At 40.3% G+C, this 23,543-nt stretch overlaps 1 protein-coding gene across 2 annotated transcripts in view; it reads left to right on the top strand.

The window, feature by feature from the left end:
• YPEL2 (yippee like 2) overlaps positions 1-22,797 on the top strand; it is a 71,760-nt gene extending 48,963 nt beyond the window's left edge. For both annotated transcript variants that reach the window (XM_074223578.1, XM_074223577.1), the window contains exons 3-5: positions 10,055-10,098; positions 11,991-12,099; positions 18,190-22,797. In XM_074223578.1, coding sequence (XP_074079679.1) covers positions 10,055-10,098; positions 11,991-12,099; positions 18,190-18,279 — 243 coding nt within the window. In that variant the 3' untranslated portion in view covers positions 18,280-22,797. The remainder of the gene's footprint in view (positions 1-10,054; positions 10,099-11,990; positions 12,100-18,189) is intronic.
• The last annotated feature ends 746 nt before the right edge of the window (positions 22,798-23,543 follow it).

Genomic DNA, 23,543 nt, shown 5'->3' with positions numbered 1-23,543 from the left:
AACTTTTAAAAAATTAATATAGATTTGGGGAATTTACAGGTTACTTTCTTCTTTATCTTCCATTTCAGTGCCATAATGTGACAGTTACCTTTGACAGCTATATATAGAATTGTCTTTTTGACCTAGTAAGTCTATATTCCAAAGTACAGGGCATCTTTTTCACTGTAATACCAGATGGGGCAACCATAGTTTGACCAAAGAGATTTAGCCCTTCTCAAGAATGATAACAATTATATGGCTTTTGGATTTTTTCCCTTTTTGTTGTTTAGGGAGATGTTAGCTTTTAGTGTCTCATTTTCCCTGGGTGATTAGAAAGCCTGGGAAGGAGATTGAAAGTTGGCAACCTGAGTTTTCCCACTGGCTGATTATTTATATTGGCTTACTCTGATTCTAATTCTTTGCCATTGATTTGGAGAGGTTCTCTTGCTCTTGGTTCAGTCGGTGACAGCAATTTTGCTTGGACCTCAACTAAATGAGTTTCCTAGAACTCTCTGGAGTGGTAGTTTTTTATTTTTATTTTTTTGTCAGTCTTTTCAGTTATGTTTGACTCTTTGTGATCTAATTTGGGTTTTTTTTTTTTGGCAGAGATACTAGAGTGATTTGTCATTTCCTTCTTCAGTTCATTTTACTTAACCTCAGGAAACTGAGGTAAGCAGGGTGAAATGAATTGCCCAGGGTCACACAACTAGTAAGTGTCCTGAGGTCACATTTGAATTCAGGTTTTCTGAGTCCAGGGTCCTATGCTCTATCCAGTACACTACCTAACTGAAGAGTTAGAGGAGCAGTCTTTTGAATTTGTTCTTAGGTTTAGCTCTCTGGGGAGACTGCCCAGATAGTTCTTCCAGAACTCTTAATGTGTTCCTCCCTCTTTCCCATCTCTTAAAGTTCTAAGGATGACCTCTGGGGATAGAGGGGGAATGTGGAGGGACAAGACTTTGTGGCTTGGAAGGAAAAGTTTTCACTTTTTTTCCTTGTCAGATCTGGAACTAAATCTAAATCCTACCTTAGATATTAACTGGGTATCACTCAACCTCCAAGAAACTTGGTTTCTGCCTCTGTGAAAAGGGTTGATAATATCTATGTTATAAGGGCTGCTTTAAGGAAAATTCTTACTCTAGTTCTTACTCTACTTATCTACAGAAGCCTGGACTTAGGCAATTTATAGTATTATAAGATTAAAGGGGTGCTTTAGGGACTTTACTTATGTTTCCATTATATATACTTTAAGACAATCAAAATACATAAGCACCCATTAGGTTACATTGAGGAATCTTAGTTGGTTGCCCAGGCTTAGCCATTCCCTCTACATATAAATGTGATTTGGCTGTTATTTTTTTTTTTTTTTGTCATTCTTGAATTCCCTAAACTTGGCCTTTATCACTTCAAACATCAAAAAGATAAGATTTCTAATCTCAGGATAAGTGATTGAGTTCACAGCAGTTCCTTTTATGACAAATAAGATATGGCAGCTCCTTTCCAAATTTTTGTGTTTTCAGATTCATAGCATTTCATGACATTCAAATGTTTCATTTGGACATTTTCTTCCCTTCAGTTCATTCTTCATTTATGTTGCTTGCTCAGTGAATATCTAGAGAGGCCTATAAGTCCCAGAAACATGGTGGGGGGACACACTGTTGAATAAAAAGTCAATTAGGTGGTTCAGTGGTTAGAGCGCTGGAACTAGAGTCAAGAAGACTCATCTAATCCAATCCTTTTATAGAAATGAGGCCTAGTGAAGCTAAGAGAAGTTAGATCACATGAGTTATTAAGTGAAAGGACCCAAATAAGATTCCAAATGCAAAAAAGGCTATCTCTAACCTTTTAAAATAAACCACTACCACAGTCTTTCCTTAAAATTGGAAAATCCTGGAAAATCTGAGATATCACACAAATATTTATCAAGTGCTAGAACTTTGGTAGGTGCTGCAGATGTAAAGAGAAATGGAATGTGGTCATGGTCATTCTGGGGCCTTATTGCTCCAGATCTATAATCTTAGGAGGAAAATAAGGTCAAAAGGGTGAAGTACTTTGCCAGGGTAGGCTGTTCAACCCAACAACAACAGCATTGGGTGGAAGGTTATAGAATACTGGGCCTGAACTCAGGAAGACCTGCACAGGTACTTCCTTACCCATGTGGTTTGGACAAGTTGCTTAACTTCTATCTTCCTTAGTTTCCTCATCTGTAAAAAGAGAATAATAACGGGGTTGTCAGTGTGAAATAATTGTAAAATTGCTTTGCATATGTTAAGCCAATATAATTAATGTTATTAAATATTACTACTGCTTCTACTATCACCACTCCCAAGATCATCTTTTCCATCCCTCTCCTCAAGGTAGCAACACATGAATTTTTGTCTACTTCCCAAAGAAACTGCCCTGGGGGGAATTCCCAGCTTTCCCAGGAGGCTTGTGTTGTCTGCTAGTACTCCTACAGTTAGGAAATGTGCTCATGGCTAGCCCATTATTTCTCTTACTTTAATGTATTAATTTCCTCTTGATCCTATTTAAGTGAAGAAGAAAGAAAACTCTTTTTAGACCTACCCCCCCACACCTCTTTCCTCTAGCTAAGTTATTCCAGTTTTTTTTAAACACAATTTAGATTCTAATTGTGGAATTTTTCAACATTTTCATTGTTCTCCAGTCACCCTCCCTAGTTTTTCTCCATGTGCTTCCTTAAAGGTGCTTTCCAAGCTAGATTCAACTCAATTGATTTTGCAAGACAGAAGCATTGGTTTATTCACCTGTGGCCAGCTTATTTTGACCCCCCCCCCCCAAATCAGAGATTTCTGTCCCCCCTCTGCCTCATTCCCACCCCCAAAAGGAATAACAAGGAAAGGATAAATAATTGTGGAATATGAAGTCAGCTGGTGCACTCAGAGTTTCTGCTTGCCATTGTTGCCCCATCTTTAACATTTGTTGGGTTCTGGCCTATCTCTGGTGAAGGATGTTTAGATTCACTTGGCCCCCAGGAAGGTGGGTAGGTAACTTCCTCTGCCACTCAGACTTTCAGAGTCAGTAGGCAGTAGCTAAGACTCCCAAATCACTTCTGTCCCATGTATCTGAAATTCTTTTTTTCCAGAAGCAAAACCTTTCTTTCATCCCATGATGAAACTGATCCAAGGGTTTACCTTTCATTGCCTCTTCTACTACTCTTCAGCTTCTTCTGAGAGCACCAGGGGAGGTTTTTAATCAGACCGAATGTCTGCTCAGAATCAGTCCTAGGAATAGAGCTGGGAGTTGCCTTAGTCATTTAAGAGATGAGGAAACTGAAGTTCACAGCTAAGAAGCAGGGGAGCCTAGATCTGAACAAATATTCTTCAGCTCCACAGAGTTCTTTTTATTTTGCCTTTGTGATCCTCTGAGCCTAGGACAAGCCTAAAGCAAACCTCAAGAAAGTCATATACTATTGGCTTCCTTTCCTCTGAGTTCTGATATGGCTTCCTCTACTTCCACTGGGCTGAAACAAAATAAAATAAAATAAAACAAAAACCAATCTCACCCAAGCTTCCCCCTCTTTAGTTTTCCATAAAACCTTTTTTTCCTATTAAAGAATCCATCTCCAAATCTTGTGATGACCACACTCTAGGCAGGGCCTGCTTACCCCTACAGCAACAAAGAGAACTTGGTTAAACCCTGTTTTCCCTATTGGGTTTGCCTCTTTTTGCCTTTACAAAGCCTACTTTGTATTTCTGCTGTGGCTTTTAGGATAGCTTTGGATTTTCTTCCTGGCAAACCTCTCCTATGGTCTTTGGAAGAGGTTAGATGAATACTATGAATAAAAGATTACCTTCAATTGAAGATAATCCCTAGGGAAAAAAAATATACTGACTTCACACTGGGGTATGTATAACCCACCTTAATTTTTTTTATATGAATATAGGATTTAGAATAGGAAAGAACCTTTAAGATTATCTAGCTTCATTTAAGATAAACAGACTCACAAACTTGTGACTTTTCCAAGGTCAAAGAACTAGATACCTGAGGCAGGATTTGAACTCAGCTACTCAATTCCAAATTCATTAGAGTTAAAGGAAACTAGCTCTAATGGACCCTATTTTATAGGCTATGGAATTGAGGCCAGGAAAGGGTCAAGTGACTTGCTCCAGGACCATACAGATCACAAGTAACAAAGAGCAGGGATTCAAACTCAGACTTTTCTTCTCCAAATTCCTTCTATATCAAAGTTTACCTTAAAGCATGTTTTAAGTTGGAGAGAACATGGAGGCCTGGTTGTGCCTAGAGTAGAGAGAAAGATTACTATTTATTACCTTATTGGAATTTAAACTCTTTTGGAAGTAGGGCTTGTTTCATTTTTTTTTTTACTAGTACCCCTTTAACATAAGATCTGCCTAATAAAAAAATTGTTGATGAATTGATTGAAGGAGGCACTACCTAGAAAGGAAACCATCAAAAGGAGAGTGGAGGGGAGCAAAGAAAAAAGTCTATAGAGTGAACTTATTTAAGGAGGACAAATCTGCTTTCCAGTGTTGCTATTCTGAGTTTCAGGGATATCAAGGACACTCAGGGCAACTTTTTGAGTCTGGAAGTCTGAGAAAGCAATTTAGGGGTTGGACTAGGAATCCTGGGCCCAACTGGAACTGCCCCAAGATAATGGTGACCACATTTTGTTTTTTTGTTTGCATCTCCAGTACCTACCATGGTTCCTGGCACAAGATAGATACTTGTTAAATATTTGATTACTTGATGTTTCAGGTTTTTCAAGATAACCCTGATTTTAAGGAAAGACTTGTGACAGTTAATGTTTTTAAGGATAGAGATATCCTTTCTTGCATTTGGAATTTGACCTGAGTTTTCATTTTGTGACCTATAAGACCAAATTCTCTTAGTTTTTCTGAATCTCATTTCTGTGTAAAATGAAGGGATTTGATTAGCCCTCTTTGGATTTGTTATCCTTCCTGGTCTCTTAAAATCTCTCTCTCTCTCTCTCTCTCTCTCTCACACACACACCCACCCCACTTCTCAGAAATATAGAATATTGAATAATTGCCAGAAGTCATTAAAATTGTTGTGCATTTTATTTCAGTTGTGTCCACCTTTTTATGTCCCTATTTGGGGTTTTCTTGGCAAAGATACTGGAGTGGTTTGCCATTTTTTTCTCCAGTTCATTTTACAGGTGAGCAAACTGAGGCAAACAGGGTGATACAACTAGTAAGTATCAACCTAGATTTGAACTAAGATCTTCCTGACTCTAGGCCCACTGTGCCACCTAGCTGCCCTAAAAGGAAAATTACTGTGTATCTATTGTATATATAAATTATATATAAATATATATATAATATAAATTATATATAAATATATACATGTTTATTCTTGGAGAATATAGGTTCCATGAGGGCAAGGACAGCAAGGGTGCCTTTGTCCTTGGCCATAGGGTTTAGGAAATATGGTCCTCACACTGGTTTAAAAACTATCCAGGATTCTCTGGCATTGGAGAATGGAAAGTAGAGACTCCTTTGGAATAAACAGGCCCTCTGAGAATAGAACTGAGGTAAAGGGTGGGGACTTGACAAGAGCAGCCAAGATATGGGAGGGAATATGCATGTGCTTGTTTCAAGCCCCCTTCCCAACCTGAGCATGGCCCTCTTTTTAAAAGTGGCTCTGCTTCTGGTAATGAGAGGTGTTACCAAATCCAGGCTTTCCAAATGGCCAAAAATAAGTAATAAGTGGCTTGGCTACCATGTAGGAAAACCATTTGTCCTTTCCATTCTTTTTAGAGGACTGGGTGGGCTGAGCCAGGAGTTATGACTTTAAAGGGCATAACATTTTTGAGTTATTAAAAAAATAACTTTTCCTGAAGGTCTGAAAGCTAGCCTCAGTTGGTGTTTCAGGACCTGGAAAAGAGCCCTGCTGGAGCCTGGCAATATTGACAGCAAACAAATGGGCCTACAGTCCAGTCTGTAGAAGCTCTCTCTTGGTCTGGAATCCTGTTTGCTTAACTCCCTAATTGCTTCCTTAACTTCCTCTGCTGGCTCCTAACTGTCAGCTTGAGGCTGGCCCAAAAAAGAAAGCTTTGTGGGGAGCCCCCTTAGCAACCTGTCTGAAAGGGAACTCAATCTGGGTTCCTCCTGACAGTCTTCCTTCAGAAATGTTGACTTAGTTGTAGGCCCCAGAGTGGAAACCAAAGAGTGAGAGAAGCCTTGCCTTGCAAAAATGTGATCTATCTTCTGATGTCAGGCAGGAGAATTAGATATTCATTCATACAAGCACTGCCTTAGTCTCTCTAATTCATCTCCTGTGGGTATCTGAGGGTGTTTCCATACTAAATCAGCTCAGAGTGGTTTAGGTTAGACCTGAAGAATATAAGGGTCCTCTCTTGGAATTCATCATCCCCTTCCCTCCTGCTTCGCTGGGAGGTTTCAGAAGCCTTCTAAGAATCAGGGGGGGGGAAAGACTTGGGAGTTTTATTTCATAATATACCTGAGATGACTCATTCTAGGCCCCAGCTGGCTCCTAGACACCCTATACTCCAGAGGCCCTCAGCACACCTGGAGTGGATCAGAATACCCAGAATGTTTCTTCTCTTCCCTGTAAGCCTGAGTCAACCTAGTACTGACCCACATCCTTGCTCTTTAGGATCTCAAAGCCACCTAAGGAGTTTGATAACCTTGGTCAGGTTCCAGTTGTTCAAATATAACTAACTCTTGCAACCCGACCTGTACCCTGGCCACTTTGGATTTTTCTTATTTGTTCTACCACCAATAAATCTGTCCATGCTCTGATTCAGTTAATTTCACCCAATATATATTGAGTGCCTTCAGTGTGCCAAACTCTGGAGTCTAGTGGATCCCTGGGGGGTTGTATACACACTGATGGATAAAATGATGATCAAGATTAGAATGATTGTAGTTCCCTTTAAAGGTAAGGACAATAGCAGTCCATATTCCAGATGGCAAAAAACAAAACATTTATATGTATCTCATGTTACAAAATGGAGCTCAGAAATGGCACAAAGTGGTGGAAAACAAGAAGTTTGTCATCTTGGCTTCCTTTCCTGGTCTCTACCAGCTGCAGGAGTTTAAAAAAAAAAGCTTTCCACTTCTCAGCCCTGTAACATTTTTCCATACCCACATATAAACTCAATGTCTTCTTACCCATGAGGTTGGTTAAAGCTATATTAGGCTTCCCAATTGCTTTTTTGGCTGCCTTTTCCCCTCTGCCCTCTAGAATCAGTTTTCACATGCTATGGATCTATCTGAAAGTCTAATAGTGGGTGTTTCTTGGACAAGAAGACTCTAGGACCATGGAAATAGAAGTGTTGTAAGAGACCTTATAGACAGACTAGCTTTTCCATTTTAAAGGGGATAAACCCAAAACCCAGAGAGTAAACCAAAGTCACATAACTGTTCAAGTTCCTAATCTACAAATTCTTTGTTCTAGTAGTCTTTCTTTTTTGGAAGCCTCATTTTAGTTGTGGTCTTACCTACAAGTATGAACATTCAACAATTATTTATTACTTTCTCACTGTATTCCCTAGCACTCTTGTTAGCCACTGGGGATACAAAGAATGAATAAACTCCTACTCTCTCTTTTTTTTTAGGGTTTTTTTTTTTTTTTTGGCAAGGCAAATGGGGTTAAGTGGTTTGCCTAAGGCCACACAGCTAGGTAATTATTAAGTGTCTGAGACTGGATTTGAACTCAGGCACTTCTGACTCCAGGGCTGGTGCTTCACCTAGCCGCCCCTAAAACTCCTACTCTCAAGAAGCTTGCAGACAAGGACATAAATACATTCAGTTTAAATAGAATATTTTGAAGTAATCAAATCTAAGGTAATTTGGGGAAAGCACACTAGATCAGGAAAGGTTTCATGCAGAAGGTGATGTTTGAGAGGAGCCATGAGGTGGAAGTAAAAAGGAGAATACATTGCAGGCCTGTGGAATGATCATTGCAAAGGCACAGAGTTGGGGGAGATGGAGATAGAGGATTGTGTGAAGAGCAGAGAAAAGGCCAGTTTGATTGGATTTCAGATGGATTACACACTGATCAAGTGAAAGGGCAAGGTGGTAATAACAGAAGGAGACTGAGAGAGGAAAAAGAAGAGAAAGTTACAGTTTCATATTTATATAGCATTCAATTAAAAAAGAATTGGGTTTCAAAAAGAAATATGGGTTTACTAAGTGTCTAAGGTGGGATGGGGGGGAGAGATGCAAAGAGAACACTATTTGTTCCTGCCTTTGAAGAGTATTTTATTGCATGCTCTTAGGGATCCCCCATCTTAGAAACTTATGGGATAATTCTTTGCACAAGGGCTGTGGTTTGGGCTGCTGAAGATTCATAATAACAGTATCCTATATCCATAGGGGAGTTAAAAAGTAACACCTTGGGTAGGCCTTGCTTTTGTTTTTTAAATAACCTCTTGAGACAATTGAAGCAACAGCGGCTTTAATGGTTCTTACCCAAGGCTACCTGGCCAGTTAGAGGCAGAGCTTAGGGATTTTTTTTCCTTATTCTCTTTGTTGTTGATTAGTTGTTTAAGTCATGCCCCTCTCTTTCTGACCCCATTTTGGGTTTTCTTGGCAACATTATGAGAGTGGTTTGCCATTTTCTTCTCTAATTCATTTTACAGCTGAGGAAACTGAGGCAAACAGGCTTAAGTGACTTGCCTTGGGCAACACAGCTAGCATCTGAGGTTAGAATGAACTTGGGAAGATAAATCTTGATTCCAACTCCACTGCTTGCCACCTACTTTCCCTTTTCTTCTCTAGTTGTGATTTTGATTTTGCCTTCTGAAGGGATCTTGGCAGGCCCTGGATCTTCTAGCCTTGGTGTGTTGAGGGTGAGGTAGTTAAGGTCAGTCAATTCCCTACTGGTTTCTTGCTTAATGACTCACTAATTCTTTCCTTAAAACTCAGTTCAAGCTTCTCTTCTAACACAGAATCTTTCCTGATTCTTTTCTTATCTTCTACTGTTTTCTTCCCTTAGGGAATCTTGTCTCTATGATTTTATTTTGTATGTTTTGTGATTATATATACCTATATACATGCTGTAAATATTCCCCTGATTGATTATAAGCTCCTTGAGGACAAGGACTATTTTTCTTTTTGTCTTTTGTGTCCCCAGCACCTTGCACCATTCCTGGCTGAGTGGCTAGGATTTGAAACCAAAGGTCATTCTCATTCTCCTCTCACCAGCCTCACCCCACCAACACCCCCTAGCCCTACAGGATGTTTAATTCAGTGGATGGTTGTCAGAAACCATTAAAAATGCAGGCAGCAATGCAGAACATTAGTAGTCTCATGTCAGCAAGACATCCCAGTGTAACTGGAGCCAGGGAGACACGAAAGGGGGCTGTGTTCTCAGAGGGAGATACCAGATCACTCAGTAAGTAGACTTTAGTTCCTGCTTCTCCCATTCCCTACCGCTTCAGACATGCTTCTGTGTAAGGTTGAAACAGAACCACGGTTTAATGAGCTGTTGGGTGATGGAGAGGTCAGGAAAGGGCTTGTGGTTCCACTTGTGTCCACATACAGTAAGGGAGAGGAGGAAGCAAGTATGACAAGGTGGTTTGGGTGGTTTGTTCTTTATTCTGAAACCTTGACCCTTCTGCAGCCCTGAGCCTTAAGCAGGTTCTCTCCTGGTGGTGGTTGAGAACGAGGAAGTGAAACTGCCCCAGCTGGTTGTCAGGCCTCTTTGGCTTTAGGAAGCGGTGGGTCCGCCAACACAGACTCACCTAACCCTCCAACCACCTCCCCCCCCTCAAAAAAAAACCCAAAAAACAAAAACAGAGTTTTAGGGAAGGGCTGGTGCACATTGTCCCAGGTAGCTTTAGCCACTTACACACTGGCAAAGATACTCTAGTAATATAATTTTTTCTTTTACCTACCATCTCATCGAACAGGAACTAGGAAGCAGCCAAAAATGCAGGCTGGTCCAACTCCTTTTCAGACTGCCCCTGGCTCTGCTTTTCATTACCCTGCAGATAGAACCTCAGTCTGTTGAAGTCATTTGTGTGGTTATCTAGCTAGGCCCAGGTTTCCTAAACAGGTGGACACATGCCATTTGTATCTAACTATTGATTTGTTTTCTTGCATTTCAGTCGTTCCAAGGAAGTCAAGGACGAGCTTACCTCTTTAATTCAGTGTGAGTGTCTCTTTTGGAAGTGGTATTAAATTGTTCTTTGCATCTTTGGAAGATGGAAAAAGCAACCCTGGAGGATAATTAAACAGTAGGAACTGCCTCCTGTTCTGATGAGACACTGCCTAGGACATAAATTAAAAAATACAGTCCATGGAGGATAATGTTCCCTGGTTTGCTTCTGATGGTCACCTCAGGGATATTTGTTTTTCTATTTTTGGAGAGGGTGGTGGGAGGGACTAGAGAGACTAGAGAAATTGCTTCCAAATTAAAATGTCATCTCTCCATTTGCTCGCTCTCTCTCTCTCTCTCTCTCTCTCACACACACACACACACACACACACACACACACACACACTCTTACATGCTGTCTTGCTTTTTCCCTACCTACACATCTCTTCCCCCAGGGGAATTCCTCAACCTCCTCAGGTTTGAAGTTTTATAATTTTATGCCCAACTCAACAGATCTCACAGGATTCATAGAAGTCTAGAATGCCAGAGTGGAATGGAGTCTCTGAACAGCCTTCTCAGAATGATGTTTTTAAATAAAGTTTTATATATTTTATATACGTGTGCGTACACACATATACACACAAACACATATAAAATTGGTTCCTTTGTTTTATGTAGTACATATTTTTATAGTCTGTATTCTATAAAACAAAGGAACCAATATATTGAACGAAAGTAGTTCCTTTCCCTTTCCAAGTTTGTAGACCTTGTAAATTCTACCCACAGACTCCCAGAGGAATCCTAGTTTAAGAAATCCTATTCTAATCCCATCCATAATTTTAAAGGTAAGAAAGTGAGGCCCATTGGAATAGGCAGAAAAGAAGAACCCAATCAGGGCTGAACAACAACATTCTCAGCAGAACAATGAAATTTGGAGTCTAGGTTAATGGAGTATCTCTAACTCCCTACTCCTTACCACCTAAAATCCTGGGGTTTGTACCACAGTTTCTCTGAAGAAGAAAGTCCAGACTGGCTGAATGTGACTGAGAATTGTTGGGATAAGACCTAGTACATCTCGACCCATGTAGGTGTTCACTGATCATATGTTTATGATAACTTTAGATTGGATATAAACTTGGTTCAGTCCTGCTAAAAGGGTCCTCTCCCTGGGGGAGTTCCTTTTTAAAAAAATTAAATACCTGTAAATAGAATGGTTTTATTTATCATTACTTAAAATATTTAATTTCATAGTAACTTTTTATAGTTTGTAAAAAATAAATTGATGCTTAAGAAAGTTTTCAAAGATCTTTAAATTAATTATGGGACTTTCAGTGGAAAGCATACTGGGTCTCCTGTCAGAAGACATGGGTTCAACCAAATCCTACCTGTCACCTCTACCATTGTGACCTTGGGTCAATCATCTTATCCCTCTGGGTCTCAATTTCTTCATCTTGGAAATGAGGGTTTAGACTAGATGGACCTCTAAGGACCTTTCTGGCTCTGAATTTTTATACCCATGATTCTTAAAAACTGGTCTACAAAGCATCCTTTCCTTGATAATCATTGCATTCATAAATTTAGTTGTATTTGAGAGAGAAATGAGTGGTAAAGGAAGGCTTTGCTATATCAAGACAAAAGGTCATAAACAGCAAGCCAGGCTTTATCCAGAAAGACCCCCCCCCCCAAAAAAAAGGCACACTGAACTAGAATTCAACAGTCTGAAATCTCTTTGTCCCAGGCCCTTCCTTTTGCCTGTCTTTGGGGCTTTGCTCTCGATCCTGAGTCATTCTTCCCCACCCCCACTACTTCCCCAGGAGCAGCTGCTTTTAGGGAGTTATTGCCCTATTCATTTTTGCAGGTAGCTCAGCTCAAGGGACAAAAGATGCAGATGTCCCTGGCACTCATCTCCTTTTCTCTCTCTCCCCACCCCCACCTTTTTGGCACAGAGTTAATGTGGGCTGTGGACCTGCAGAAGAGCGAGTGTTGCTAACAGGGCTACACGCAGTTGCAGACATCTACTGTGAAAACTGCAAAACTACTCTGGGCTGGAAATATGTAAGTATGATGGTGTTTGCTCAGTGGAGGTGGGGGATGGCTTTTGAAATAAACACATTAGAACTATGAAATGCTTTATAATAAGGACTTGTAATCATAGGGTGCTTTTAAGATTTTTCAAAACATGCTTTTGAACCCATTTTCTCCTCCCAAAGCACTCTGAGCTAAAACTGTCCCCAATTTACAGATAAATTCAGTGAGGTTATATGACTTTGTTATGGTCCTACCTAGTTAAGGTCAGTGAGAGGCAGCATTCAAATCCAATTCTCTCCTGATTCTTGAACCCAGCAGCTAGGCCCTCCCTCCCACCACCCTTCTCTAAGTCTTTATCTTTGTTTTGTACAAGATAAGAGAGAAGTGACTTGCCCAAAGTCATACAGTAGGATGAAGACTCAGCTGTCAAAAATCCAGTCTTTGAATTCTAAGGTCAATGATTTTCTGCTCTATCCCATGATTTCCTGAAGGGGAGCAGCAGAATCATAGCATTTGAGGGCAGTAAAGAAGGACCTCTGGTTAATCTGACTCATATCAACAAATAGGATCCCCACTCTAGTGCCACTAAAAAACCACCTAGTCTGTCAAGCCCCCAAGGAAGAACTGGTCTTAAGGTAGCCCACTGCACTTTGAGATCACCTTAATTGTTAGCATAGTAAGGCTGACCTTGGCTTTTTGTAACTTCCCATCCAGTACTCCTGATCCTACCCTCTACGACCAAACAGATGAATAAAGTTCACTCTCTCTTCCCTATGATGGTCCTACAAATATTCAAAGGCAGCTCTCATATTCCATGTTCTCTCCCCACCAAGTCTTTTCTAGATTAAATGTGTTCAGTTCCCTTAATAGACCCTCACAAGAAATAGACTCAAGGTCCTTGGCCATCCTTATTCCCTTCCCTGTACAGTTTCCAATTTGTTCTTTGTCAAATAAGAGACAGTAGAACCAGTAGCCCCTCTTCTCTTTTTACACTTTGGGGCAGCCTCAGCTGACACAGATCAGAAGAAATTAGACCCTTCTTTCTCCTGACATATGGGGCCAACAAGTTGGGATATATTGTTATTTTCCCAGAAGGATACTTTGTCCTTTCCTGGGTTAGGATGAAGGAGCAACAGTGACCTACTCTCCCTGGAACTCTGGTTGCCTGGTATCATGATTTTTCTGGCTGGCTTTGTGGTTATAAGCCAACCCCAGATGCAGTTGCCATGGTAACACTACCCATTGGTTGAATTTTTTCCTTTTCATACCATGTTTCTTGTGTGCTCATGGGTGCTATACACAAAGCATATATCTTCTCAGTCAGCCCTCTGACACACTGGAACATTGGAGTGTATTAGTATACAAAAAAGAGCAACTTTCCTTGTCTTGAAAAAGAACAATTTATCTTTTAGGAAATGCCTCAGGGTGCTCCTAAAGGTTAGCTAGTCTATCAGTTGCATTCTTCTGACCCTCTCACACTACATAATCTACTTTTGATACTAGCAGGATAAAGGGATTTTAGAAGCTAAGTAGGCCAACCTCTTCCCTTGCCTCCACCACCAGATGAAGAAACTGAGACCCAGGAAGGAAAATTCATTAATCTGTATTCTTGTTCTGTGTCTGATTCTTTGTGATCCCACTTAGGGGTTTCTTGGCAAAGATACTAGAGTTGTTTTCCATTTCCTTCTCCAAATCGTTTTATAGATAAGAAAACAGAAGCAAAGTTGAGTGACTTGCCCAGGGCCACACATCTAGTAAGAGTCTGAAGCACATTTGAACTCAAGACTTCCTAACTTCTAGCTCTCTATCCACTGTCCCATCTAACTGTCATTGGAAGGTGGGCTAGGCTCTAAGGATTTTCCTAAAGTCTTAGAGATAGTGAGAGCTGGAACTGTTATTTGACCTTTCTGAGTCCTGAGCCATTGCATTTTACACTGTACCACATTATCTCTTCAAGAAGAAACCTTTCTAAGAGGGAAAAGGAGTAATATTCTTCCACAGGAGGGCTTAGCAGCAAAAAACTTTGCAGGAGTAGAATGGAGCCAAGAAATCATATTTTATTCTCCACCCCCCGCCAACTCCTCCTCTACATACGCATTAATATTTGGAGTATCAGAATTTTTTTCCATTTACTTGGACAGCCCTACATTTCGAGCTTAATTTGAGAGCAGGTGTCATCTACCTGATCAGACTGATGACTCTTCTTCTTCTTCCTTAATATTCCAGTCAAAGCTCCTCAAGGCCTGAATGTCCAAGTTCAGGCTCATTTTTCAGAAATGTCCCTCTAGAGCTAGAAGGGAGAACTCAGAAGTCATTTGACCTAACCTAATCTTGTAAATTTTTCTCCTGCTTCTTTCCTTCACCCCCTTCTGTTGGTTGATCAGTTGATTACTCAGGTGTGTGAGAAGGAATACTGGATGAAAAAGGATAAGATTCAAAGCCAGGACATTTTGGTTTGTAGGTTGAAGAAAAAGGTTCAGTAGAAGAGTTTGGAATTAAAAGCAAGACAGCTTTTGGAAGGTTATTTCTTGATTTCCTTTGTCCACTATTTCTCCATTTTTCTCATTTCTGAGGTTCCCTGAATTGATTGTTTTCTCCATGATGGCCCAGTTTTGAGAGTTTCTAGAGGTAGCTGTATGTGGTGTTGGTTCTTTTCTCTTTTGCTTTGTATCAGTTTCAGAACAAGTCAGTGATAAATCTTCAGATCCCTGCTTTCAAATTCCCTATCCTGCAAATACTTGATGTGATAATGCATTTAGTTGTCATCCTCTCCTAATTTTAAGATTTTATAAATCTTTACCTGATGTACATGAACAAATATGAGCACTGTATAAAAAAACAATGAACCTCTTAAATAGTTATTTCTTATTCCTAAATTCCCCAAACCTGGTCATTAGATTCAAGGCTATCTTGCTTGCCTCTTGAATCTCCTACTCTTCTGTGTCCTTTAATCTTCCCCCATTCTAAAATTTGTACCCACACCCATACCCATGCACCAATATACAAATACCTAACCCCAGACTTCATGGAGAAAAGGAAATAAGTGTAGAGTTGGAAGTTCTTAAGCCCTCTGGCTCTATTTCTTTCTGTGTATTGTTTTTAGAGTAATTTAACTCTGAAAGCAATAGTCCAAAGGACCCAATAAAATCTTAGATTGAAAATTGGAAGGGACTTAAGAGTCCTCAGCAGAAAAGTTAAATGATTTGCCCAAGGTCACACAGTAAGTTGAGATTTTAACTGAACACTGATCTTTAGTCTGAAATTTTAAAAACACCCAAGCTGTCAGTTATCAGACACTTTATGCCATGACCTAGAAGCGCGCGCACACACACACACACACACACACACTAAACAAGCACTACCCTGCCCTCAAGGAACTTACATTCTAATGGGGGGAACAACTTATACTTACACATCAGTAAGCACAAGTATTTGGAGAAGAGAGGCACTCTATCAAGTCTTAAAGTATCAACCTGTACACACTGCCAGCAATAACAAGCACTCTCCCTTGTTGGTTTTGGATGTGATTAATAGGGCAAGTCCACAAATTTAGCCTCTGAGCATAGGTTTGTAACCATACCCAGTAATTGCTAATTCTCTTAGCTAGCTAACTAGCTAAAAGAAAAAGTGGCTTCATTGGTGGAGATAACTTCTTCCTCTTGCAAACTAGGACCTCCTTTACCTCCTAAAAAGACATTTAGGGTCACCAAGAAGTTAGTTAAATGACTGCCCCAGGCTTGCTTAGCCAGTATATGTCATAGAGGTCTTGGACCCAGATCTTTTAAATGAGACTAATTGATTAGAATGCCTTAAGTTCAGATGGCAACTCACCACAAGTATGGAGTTTTTCTTTAGGATACCTGATAATTGATGTTGCTTGGCAAGTTTTCTCCCAATGCAAAATAGAAGGATATAAGTATAAATAAGTGAAGTTAAAGGAAACCTTTTTGATCCCACAATGCTTTGCTTCTCTGTTCAGAGTGTCACAGCACATTTCAGAAAGATTCCAAACTTGGTATACCTGGAAGATGGTGAGGGTGACAAGGACAACCTTTTTTAGGGAAGAATCCTGTGTAGTTTAACAAGCTAGTACTGCTGAAAATCAAAAAGACCTGGGTTCATATCCTCTCTTTGACATTCATTAGTGATTATGGACATGTCCCTGACAGAACTTTGTGACTATGGACAAGTCACTTAATTTTTCTGAACCTCAGGGGACTCTTAAAAATCAGTATAGTGGAAAAGAGTCAGAGGACCTGGGTTCAAATTCTGATTCTGCTGCTTATTAGTTCTATGACATCAAGTCACTTCTCTATTGTCTTCAATTATATAAGTTCTTCCATTTCTCAATGCAGTCTGAAGTACTCAAACAACTTGATATATTGATGTCTTTGTACAGTAGGATAATCTGAGTTCAAATCTAGCCTCAAACACTTTGTGACTTGGAGCAAGTCACTTAACCTCTGTCTGTCTTGTTTTCCTCTTCTATAAGGGATAGGATAATAGCATAATCTACCACGCAAGGTTTTTTTTTTTTTTTGTGAAGTTCAAATGAGATAATAAAAGTTTAGGCACAATCTTCATTCTGTGGTGAGTTGATGAAGGATTTGTTGAGTTGTTTCAGTCATGTTTGACTCTTTTTTAGTTTTTGCTAGGCAATGGGGTTAAGTGGCTTGCCCAAGGCCGCACAGCTAGGTAATTATTAAGTGTCTGAGCCACATTTGAACTCAGGTACTCCTGACTCCAGGGCCAGTGCTCTATCCACTGTGCCACCTAGCTCCCCCTATGTTTGACTCTTTCTTGACCCTATTTGAGATTTTAGCAAAAATACTGGAGTGGCTTGTGATTTTACAGATAAGGAAACTGAAATCAATAGGGTTAAGTGACTTGCCCAGGGTCACACAGCTAGTAAGTGTCTGAGGTTGAATTTGAATTCATATCTCCCTGCCTACAGGTCCAGAGCTCTATCCACCTACCATCCAGCCACCTTAAAAAAGAAAATGCTAATTATTGACGTTATCTCAGTTCCTTTGGTTAAGCTGGGAAGAAAACCCCCCAAATCCTAATTTCTATCTTGTATTATAGTTTCTAAAATCCTAGATCAGGTTTAAAAGGGGCCTTTAGTAGTCTTTTATTACAACCTTCTCATTTTTAACAAACAGCATGGCAAACAGACAGGATTCAGGTACTACTTCTAAACACACTGCCTTTATGACCCTACACAAATTAGCCTCTCTAAGCATCCCATAAGACTCTTTAACTTGCAGAGGATTTGCCAGCCTATACTGTTAAAGGGAGTTTCTTCATCTATTCTATATGGCAATGAAATCACAATCCTGGTCCTTCTCCTATTTTTATGTTGTTTTTTTAATTCCCAATATATCCCTCCTGTCTCCCTCTTCCATCCAAAAAGACATCCCTTATAACAAAAGAATATAAAAGAAAGGAGGGGGAAATCTGTTAAGCAAAACAATGGACTAGTCAAAGTCCCACAATAAATAAGTGAAGTTCTTCTCAAAAAAAGGGTCTAGGTGGTGGTGCATTTTAGAACTTCAGGGCTAAGCTTGATCATTATAATTACACAATGCTCAACTGCAACAAAGTAATCTTATTTATGCCTCATTTTCCCTTCTTATTTATCTTCCAAAGTATTTTGAGAACTGACTGGTCAAGTGGTTTTGGGGTGGAGGTTTTGTTGTTCTAATTGTAAGGTATGGTAGCTTCCAGACCTCCAAAAACTTGTCACTTTCCATTTGTACCATCTGTTATATTGTGTGTATTTTGCTGGTCTCCATATTCATCTTTTTAGGGGATGCTAGTATTATGTTACATTCATGCATCACAATTTCCATTGCCCAGTGGATGGGTACCTATTTGGTAATACTTTTGCTTATTATCAATGAGGAAGTTGAAGTCCACAGAGGTTCTATGGGTCTTGCCCAAAGTTGATAGGTGGTTAAGTGGAAGGGCCTTGATTTGAACCCAGGTCCTCTGACATTAGGTTGAGTACTCTGTCACCATAATGTGCTGTTTCTCTTCCTCTTGCTACAAATGCTCCAAAACCAGTATGCTACTTCCATGACCCCTTACCCCTTTTCTCATTTTTTTGTTGACCAGGAACACGCCTTTGAGAGCAGCCAGAAATATAAAGAAGGCAAATACATCATTGAACTGGCACACATGATCAAGGACAATGGCTGGGATTGAATGGAGGGAATCCCCCCCACCAGTGTCTGAATGAATACCATCCAACTGAACATTATATCTAAGAGGGGAGAGAGTGACTGAACGCTTGGTTCCATCCCTTTAGAGGCTTTGGCATCAGGAGCATCCTCCCACCCTATCTCCATCTTTATTGGTGACTGGCCTCTAAATTGCTGTCTCTCTGTTTCTTTGCTTTGTATCTGTTTGTGAGTTGACCCTGGCTTCTCTCTCTGTTCTAGTGTTGGCTAAAAAACAACGGATGCACCAAGAGCTTGGCAGCATTCTACTTTGAGAGTTCCAGGGATCCCCCCAGAGTAGGCGTCTTTAGCCGCCTTATGTCAGGATAGCAATGGCATAGGGGTATGAGAAGAGAACTCTTGAGTGTCCTGGGGCAGGGGTGGGCATGGGAGGGTGGAGGTAGGAACTGCTGCTCCTTAAAAATCCTGGGAACCTAGGAACCTTGAAACTATCAAATTGTCCTAAAGGACAAAAAGAAGATTTAAAAAAAAATACCTCATGACTGAATTCTCTTTGAAGCTTCTGTTCCTGACTTCAATGTCAGCGTGAGAGGAGGGCCATATTCCTGGTGTTCATGCAGTTGAAGGGGCAGGAGTCTGATTGCTCTGGGCTGGTTTGGGGGGCACCCTGACTGTGGTGAGCTTGTGATGGGGTCTCAACGATTTGTTCCCTAATTGTATCCACCTTTGCCCACTCCACCCGAGTTCTCATGCTTGTAGGGCTATGCCCTTCACCAAGTATCCAAGATCCAGTGCTCCCTGGCAAGTCAAGAGGCCAGTGGCCTTGACCTTTGACCTACTAAGGTCTAGTAAGTCCTCTAGTTAAAGGGACGACATGTTAACAGCTCCCAATATCAGGCAAGGAAACCATAGGAAAACCAGCATAGTTCAAACAACTCCAAATATCTGACCTATACCTGACTCAGGACCCTTAATCAAGCACAATGGTTGGGAGTTGGAAAGAGGGGATTTGGGGGGAATGGGAGGGAGGAAAGATCTTGTATCTAGACCTCTTCTCCTGGGATGGGTGGTGGGGAACCTGCTTCCCTGGAGCAGGGATGATTCACAGTTTGATTGGTTTTGGTTCCAGCCCTGTCTTTTAAACTATGGAAGATAAAAGCTTCAGAGATAATTGTTATTGTGTTCTGCAGGCAGATCTCTCCAACACCAGTGTTATTTCCCTGAATTTGAATGGGGAAGAAGTGTAGTAATTAACCTAAGTGACTAGGCAATGGGGACTGATTAAATTTGATGTCAAACCAGGAAGTAACAAATTCTAATCTTACCTTTTCTTTTTTTGGAAGGTAGGAATGAAGAGGGGACATACACACTTCAAAATATTAGGAGTTGGATGGGGGAACCCAAGCCAGCCAGGCTCAGGAGTAAAAAGCTTTGTCTTGCATTTAATCATCCACACTGTGATGTCTATTCTACAGCAATCCAGCCAGAACCTGGTGCATGATATGAGGCCCATTCAAACTGAGTTCATTTCATTTCTCAGGCTTAAAATATTATTTTATCTTGATGATCTTGTGTATCATTCTCAACATCTCATTTTCTAAGAAGATTGAATCTGAAAAACTCAAGTCTTGGTTGTTACAAATAGTTAATTCTGGAGCATAGGGGAACCTGTGTAATGGAGTGGGCTCTGAAGGCAGCAGACCCAGGGAGGCCTTTGGGATGGTCTTGTGACTGTAGGAGGGCTATGAAGAAGGGGGTGGAATTTATGGGTTGCTATTACATAGCAAGATAAATCCTGAGTCTAGATGGTTCTGGCTCAAGGCCAACCTAGGCCTGGAGGCTTGGAACCTCCCACAAAATAGGACTTTTAACTGGCTGGTACAAGATAAAAAAGGAACAAAAAACCCTAACCCTACACCATTTGACCAGTCAGTTCTCAACACTTTGGAAAATAATTAAGGAGGGAAACTAAGTCATAGTTAGATTACTTTATTGCAACCTCCTAGATGAATATTCTTTGTGCTTCCTCTAATCCTCTAGATTGCATCAGAAAATAGTTTCTATTTTTCCCATTCCCAGGCTAGCCATGAAATAGCTGGATTCCCATTGCCCCTCCCCTACTGAGATATGGACCCCTGGACCCTTTTCTTTATAAATTTGACTTCCTTAAGTAAAGTTTCACCTGGTTTTTCGAACTAAAAATGAAATGGAAATTTGGTAGATTTTATTTTTAAGCAAACCTGGACAAAGGCATGTTACATGATGATGAGTTTGCAGAGCAGATCAAATCCTAGATCCCCCTCACTTTTTGCCCTGGGAAAGCTTCCACTGCTTGCTTCATGAATAGTGTAGAGACATTACTCAGATTTTTGGTGCCTGCCGAGAATAACCCTACAGCAGTGGGTGGCACCAGAGATCTGAAGAGAAGACTTAACAGCAGAAAGATGCCTCCCCCATTAGGTTTCCCATAGATGTTGACAAAACCATAAGTGCTTCTTACAACTTAGCTTCATCCACAACTTGTTTCATGTCTAGCAGTATTGGAGACCACAAATGAGAGCTCAAATCTTGTCAAACTTGTGGACTCAATTAGTTCTTTCTCTATTTGATTTTTTTATTCTCTTAAAAATATCTATTCAGAGCATAACCAAAGACCTCACCCCTAGGCCACTGGTAGGTTCAGCCAACTGGAAGCTGGTGGGCATAGCTGGGAGGGTGGGAGGAGAGAGGAAGGAAGGGGAGGGGGAGGAGTTCTTTACCTCAGCCAGCAGCTGCCTTCATTTGAGATTGAAAAAACTGTTAGTAGACTCAGCTCATTATGCTCCACCTTTGGATTGAACTGAGACCCTGTGTGCTGGGGCTGGTAGCCCCGTGGGTTGGTGCAAAGTAACTGCAACCCAGCTTGATGAACACAGGTATTCATCTGGATAGTACATCCATTCTTAGACCAGGCAAGGTCAGTCTGTGCTGGTAGGATCATCTTGTGCAAAGGAAGTATCCCCCTTTCAACAAATTTTCAAAGGGTAATATATATACAGAAAAAAAAAACATTCTCTTGTGAAATATACTTTTGTAAATAATATTTAATTTTTTTAAATAATATATTTGGTGCTGTTTTCTCAGAGCCCCTGAGAGCACTTTTTATTTTTGTTTTAAAATTTTACTGTTTTCCTCTGCATTTCTTGAAGTATGTTTTAAGGGAAACATAATATACTTTTTTTTTTAAAGTCTTGTCATTTAGTCTGGGGGAGGCAAGGAAACTGCTTTTTACCTTTTCCTGGTAGAGGTGACATAGTAAATCATTAGGTTGAATTGAAATGTTTTTCTTGCACCAGTATTGGCTAGAAAAAAAATTGAGTGAAGTGATGTTAATTGTGGCTTCAAAGACTTCCACTCATTGGAAGGCCTTCAGTTTTGTTGTTTTTTAATTGTACAATTTTTAAAGAATGTTTTCCAATGGCTCCTGCTTTTCTTTTTACTGGGGACATCATGTAAAAGTTTACACACCTTCTGCAGCAAGGCTTTCATTTTCTCCCTCCTCCTATTTTATGTTGTTTGTTTGTTTAAATTTTGTTTGCACTCTAAGTGGACCAACAGCACAAGCCATAGAAAATGCATCTTACCAGGCCATGTATAGGCAGAACTGATTGCAGGGCCTGCACACTGGTTTACCCTCCCCATCTCCTCTGTGGCACAACTTGGATGAGCTTCAAATGAAATATATTGTCCTTGTGGAGATCCAAGAGTCACGCCTCTTGTATGTTTTCTATTTGCTAATGTGACTGTATTAATTGCATATTCTATGACTCCCAAGTGTTTTAAAAGAAGTCTCACCATAAACATGGTTGAACAGACATGATAGGCACACATGCCTGTAGGCAAACAAATTTGTGAGGTCAGACTCCCTCAGGGTCAGGAAAAGGCCTGGGAAATCAAATCCTGGAAAACAATCAACTTAGATGTTTTTTAAGTCAGTCCAAAAATGAAAAAAACCACGAAGTGGGGGGAAGGGAGATGGGAAGAGGGATTTAATTTTCAAATTAAAATACATAAAATAATCTGTGGCAAGATAAAGACACAAAGAATAAGATGTAAGCTTTTCTCAGCATTACCAAATTCTTAATGCCCCATATGTTTTTGTATAAAATTTTGGTAAGAAAGTGGGAGCAAATTCCCTTTTTTCCACTTTGCAGAGACTATCTTTTCAATACTGGTCTGTCTATTGATGCTTGTGTTTACAAACCATATTTGTTGGGTTTTTTGGGGGTGGTTTTTTGGGGCATATTTTTCAGGTCACTTTGCTTCAACAACAAAGGCAATTGTTTTTCAATAGTTTTGTCTTCATCTTTTTTTCCTGTATTTGTACATAGTGATTCAGTATTAGAAAAAAAGTGCATTGTTTCCTCTCATTTCCAATCTGTGTTGGTGCTCATTTGAGAAAATAAAATTTTCAAATCTTCTGAAAGTGTTGGTCTCATCTTTTGCCACTTTGATTCCCCCCTCATCCTTTTAATAAAAGGCCCAGTTTAATTCGTCTTGCCCTATGAGACAAATCAAAATAGATTTAGAAGGCAATGCTGAGGGGTAGGGTAGGGTAGGGTAGGGATGGGCAGGATGAAACCACCCTTAGTATTAGTACCACCATCCTCATTTTAAATGGCATTGAAAACCCTACTTAACCAAAGTCTTCCCAAAGTTATTTAATGGACTGGGGTGGCAAGGCAGAATTCAGTACACACCCTCTGTCCAACAATGCTAACTGAAAATACATCTTTAGGTGAAGTACATTAAAGGAGGTAGTTCCATGAGAACAATACTCATTGGAATTGCCCATGTGAAGGGGGGCGGGGAGCAGAGATAAGCCTAATGCTATTAAGGAGCTTCATGGCATTGCTGGAGAGATTTATTTGTGGGGTATATATAAATGATAATGAACAAAATTATGCGAGCTATGTGAACCTAAAGGGTTCCTATTTCATGGCTTGCCATTTCCCAAGGTCAAGGTCTATGATCCCTGGGGAGTGGGGTGGCCAAGACCATCCCTGCCTCTCCTGAACCTTAAAACAATGGGTCTTTAAAAAAACCAAGACATGGAGTATTGGATACAGAGAATGCACCAGAAATGTATGAGATTTTATTTTTTTAGCTGACTCCAGCCCCTGTATCAGACTTTTCCTCTTTGTATTCCATCTCTTTGAGGACCAAGTTAACAAGATAGAAAGAATCTGTCCGGGGAGAATCTACTATTCACATGTTATGCCTGGGGAGGGGAAAGCCTAGAACCAGAGG

This window comes from Macrotis lagotis, chromosome 2 (genome assembly GCF_037893015.1).
Source record: "Macrotis lagotis isolate mMagLag1 chromosome 2, bilby.v1.9.chrom.fasta, whole genome shotgun sequence".
In the NCBI taxonomy this organism is placed as follows: domain Eukaryota; kingdom Metazoa; phylum Chordata; class Mammalia; order Peramelemorphia; family Peramelidae; genus Macrotis; species Macrotis lagotis.
This window is presented reverse-complemented; position numbering and strand designations above follow the sequence as displayed.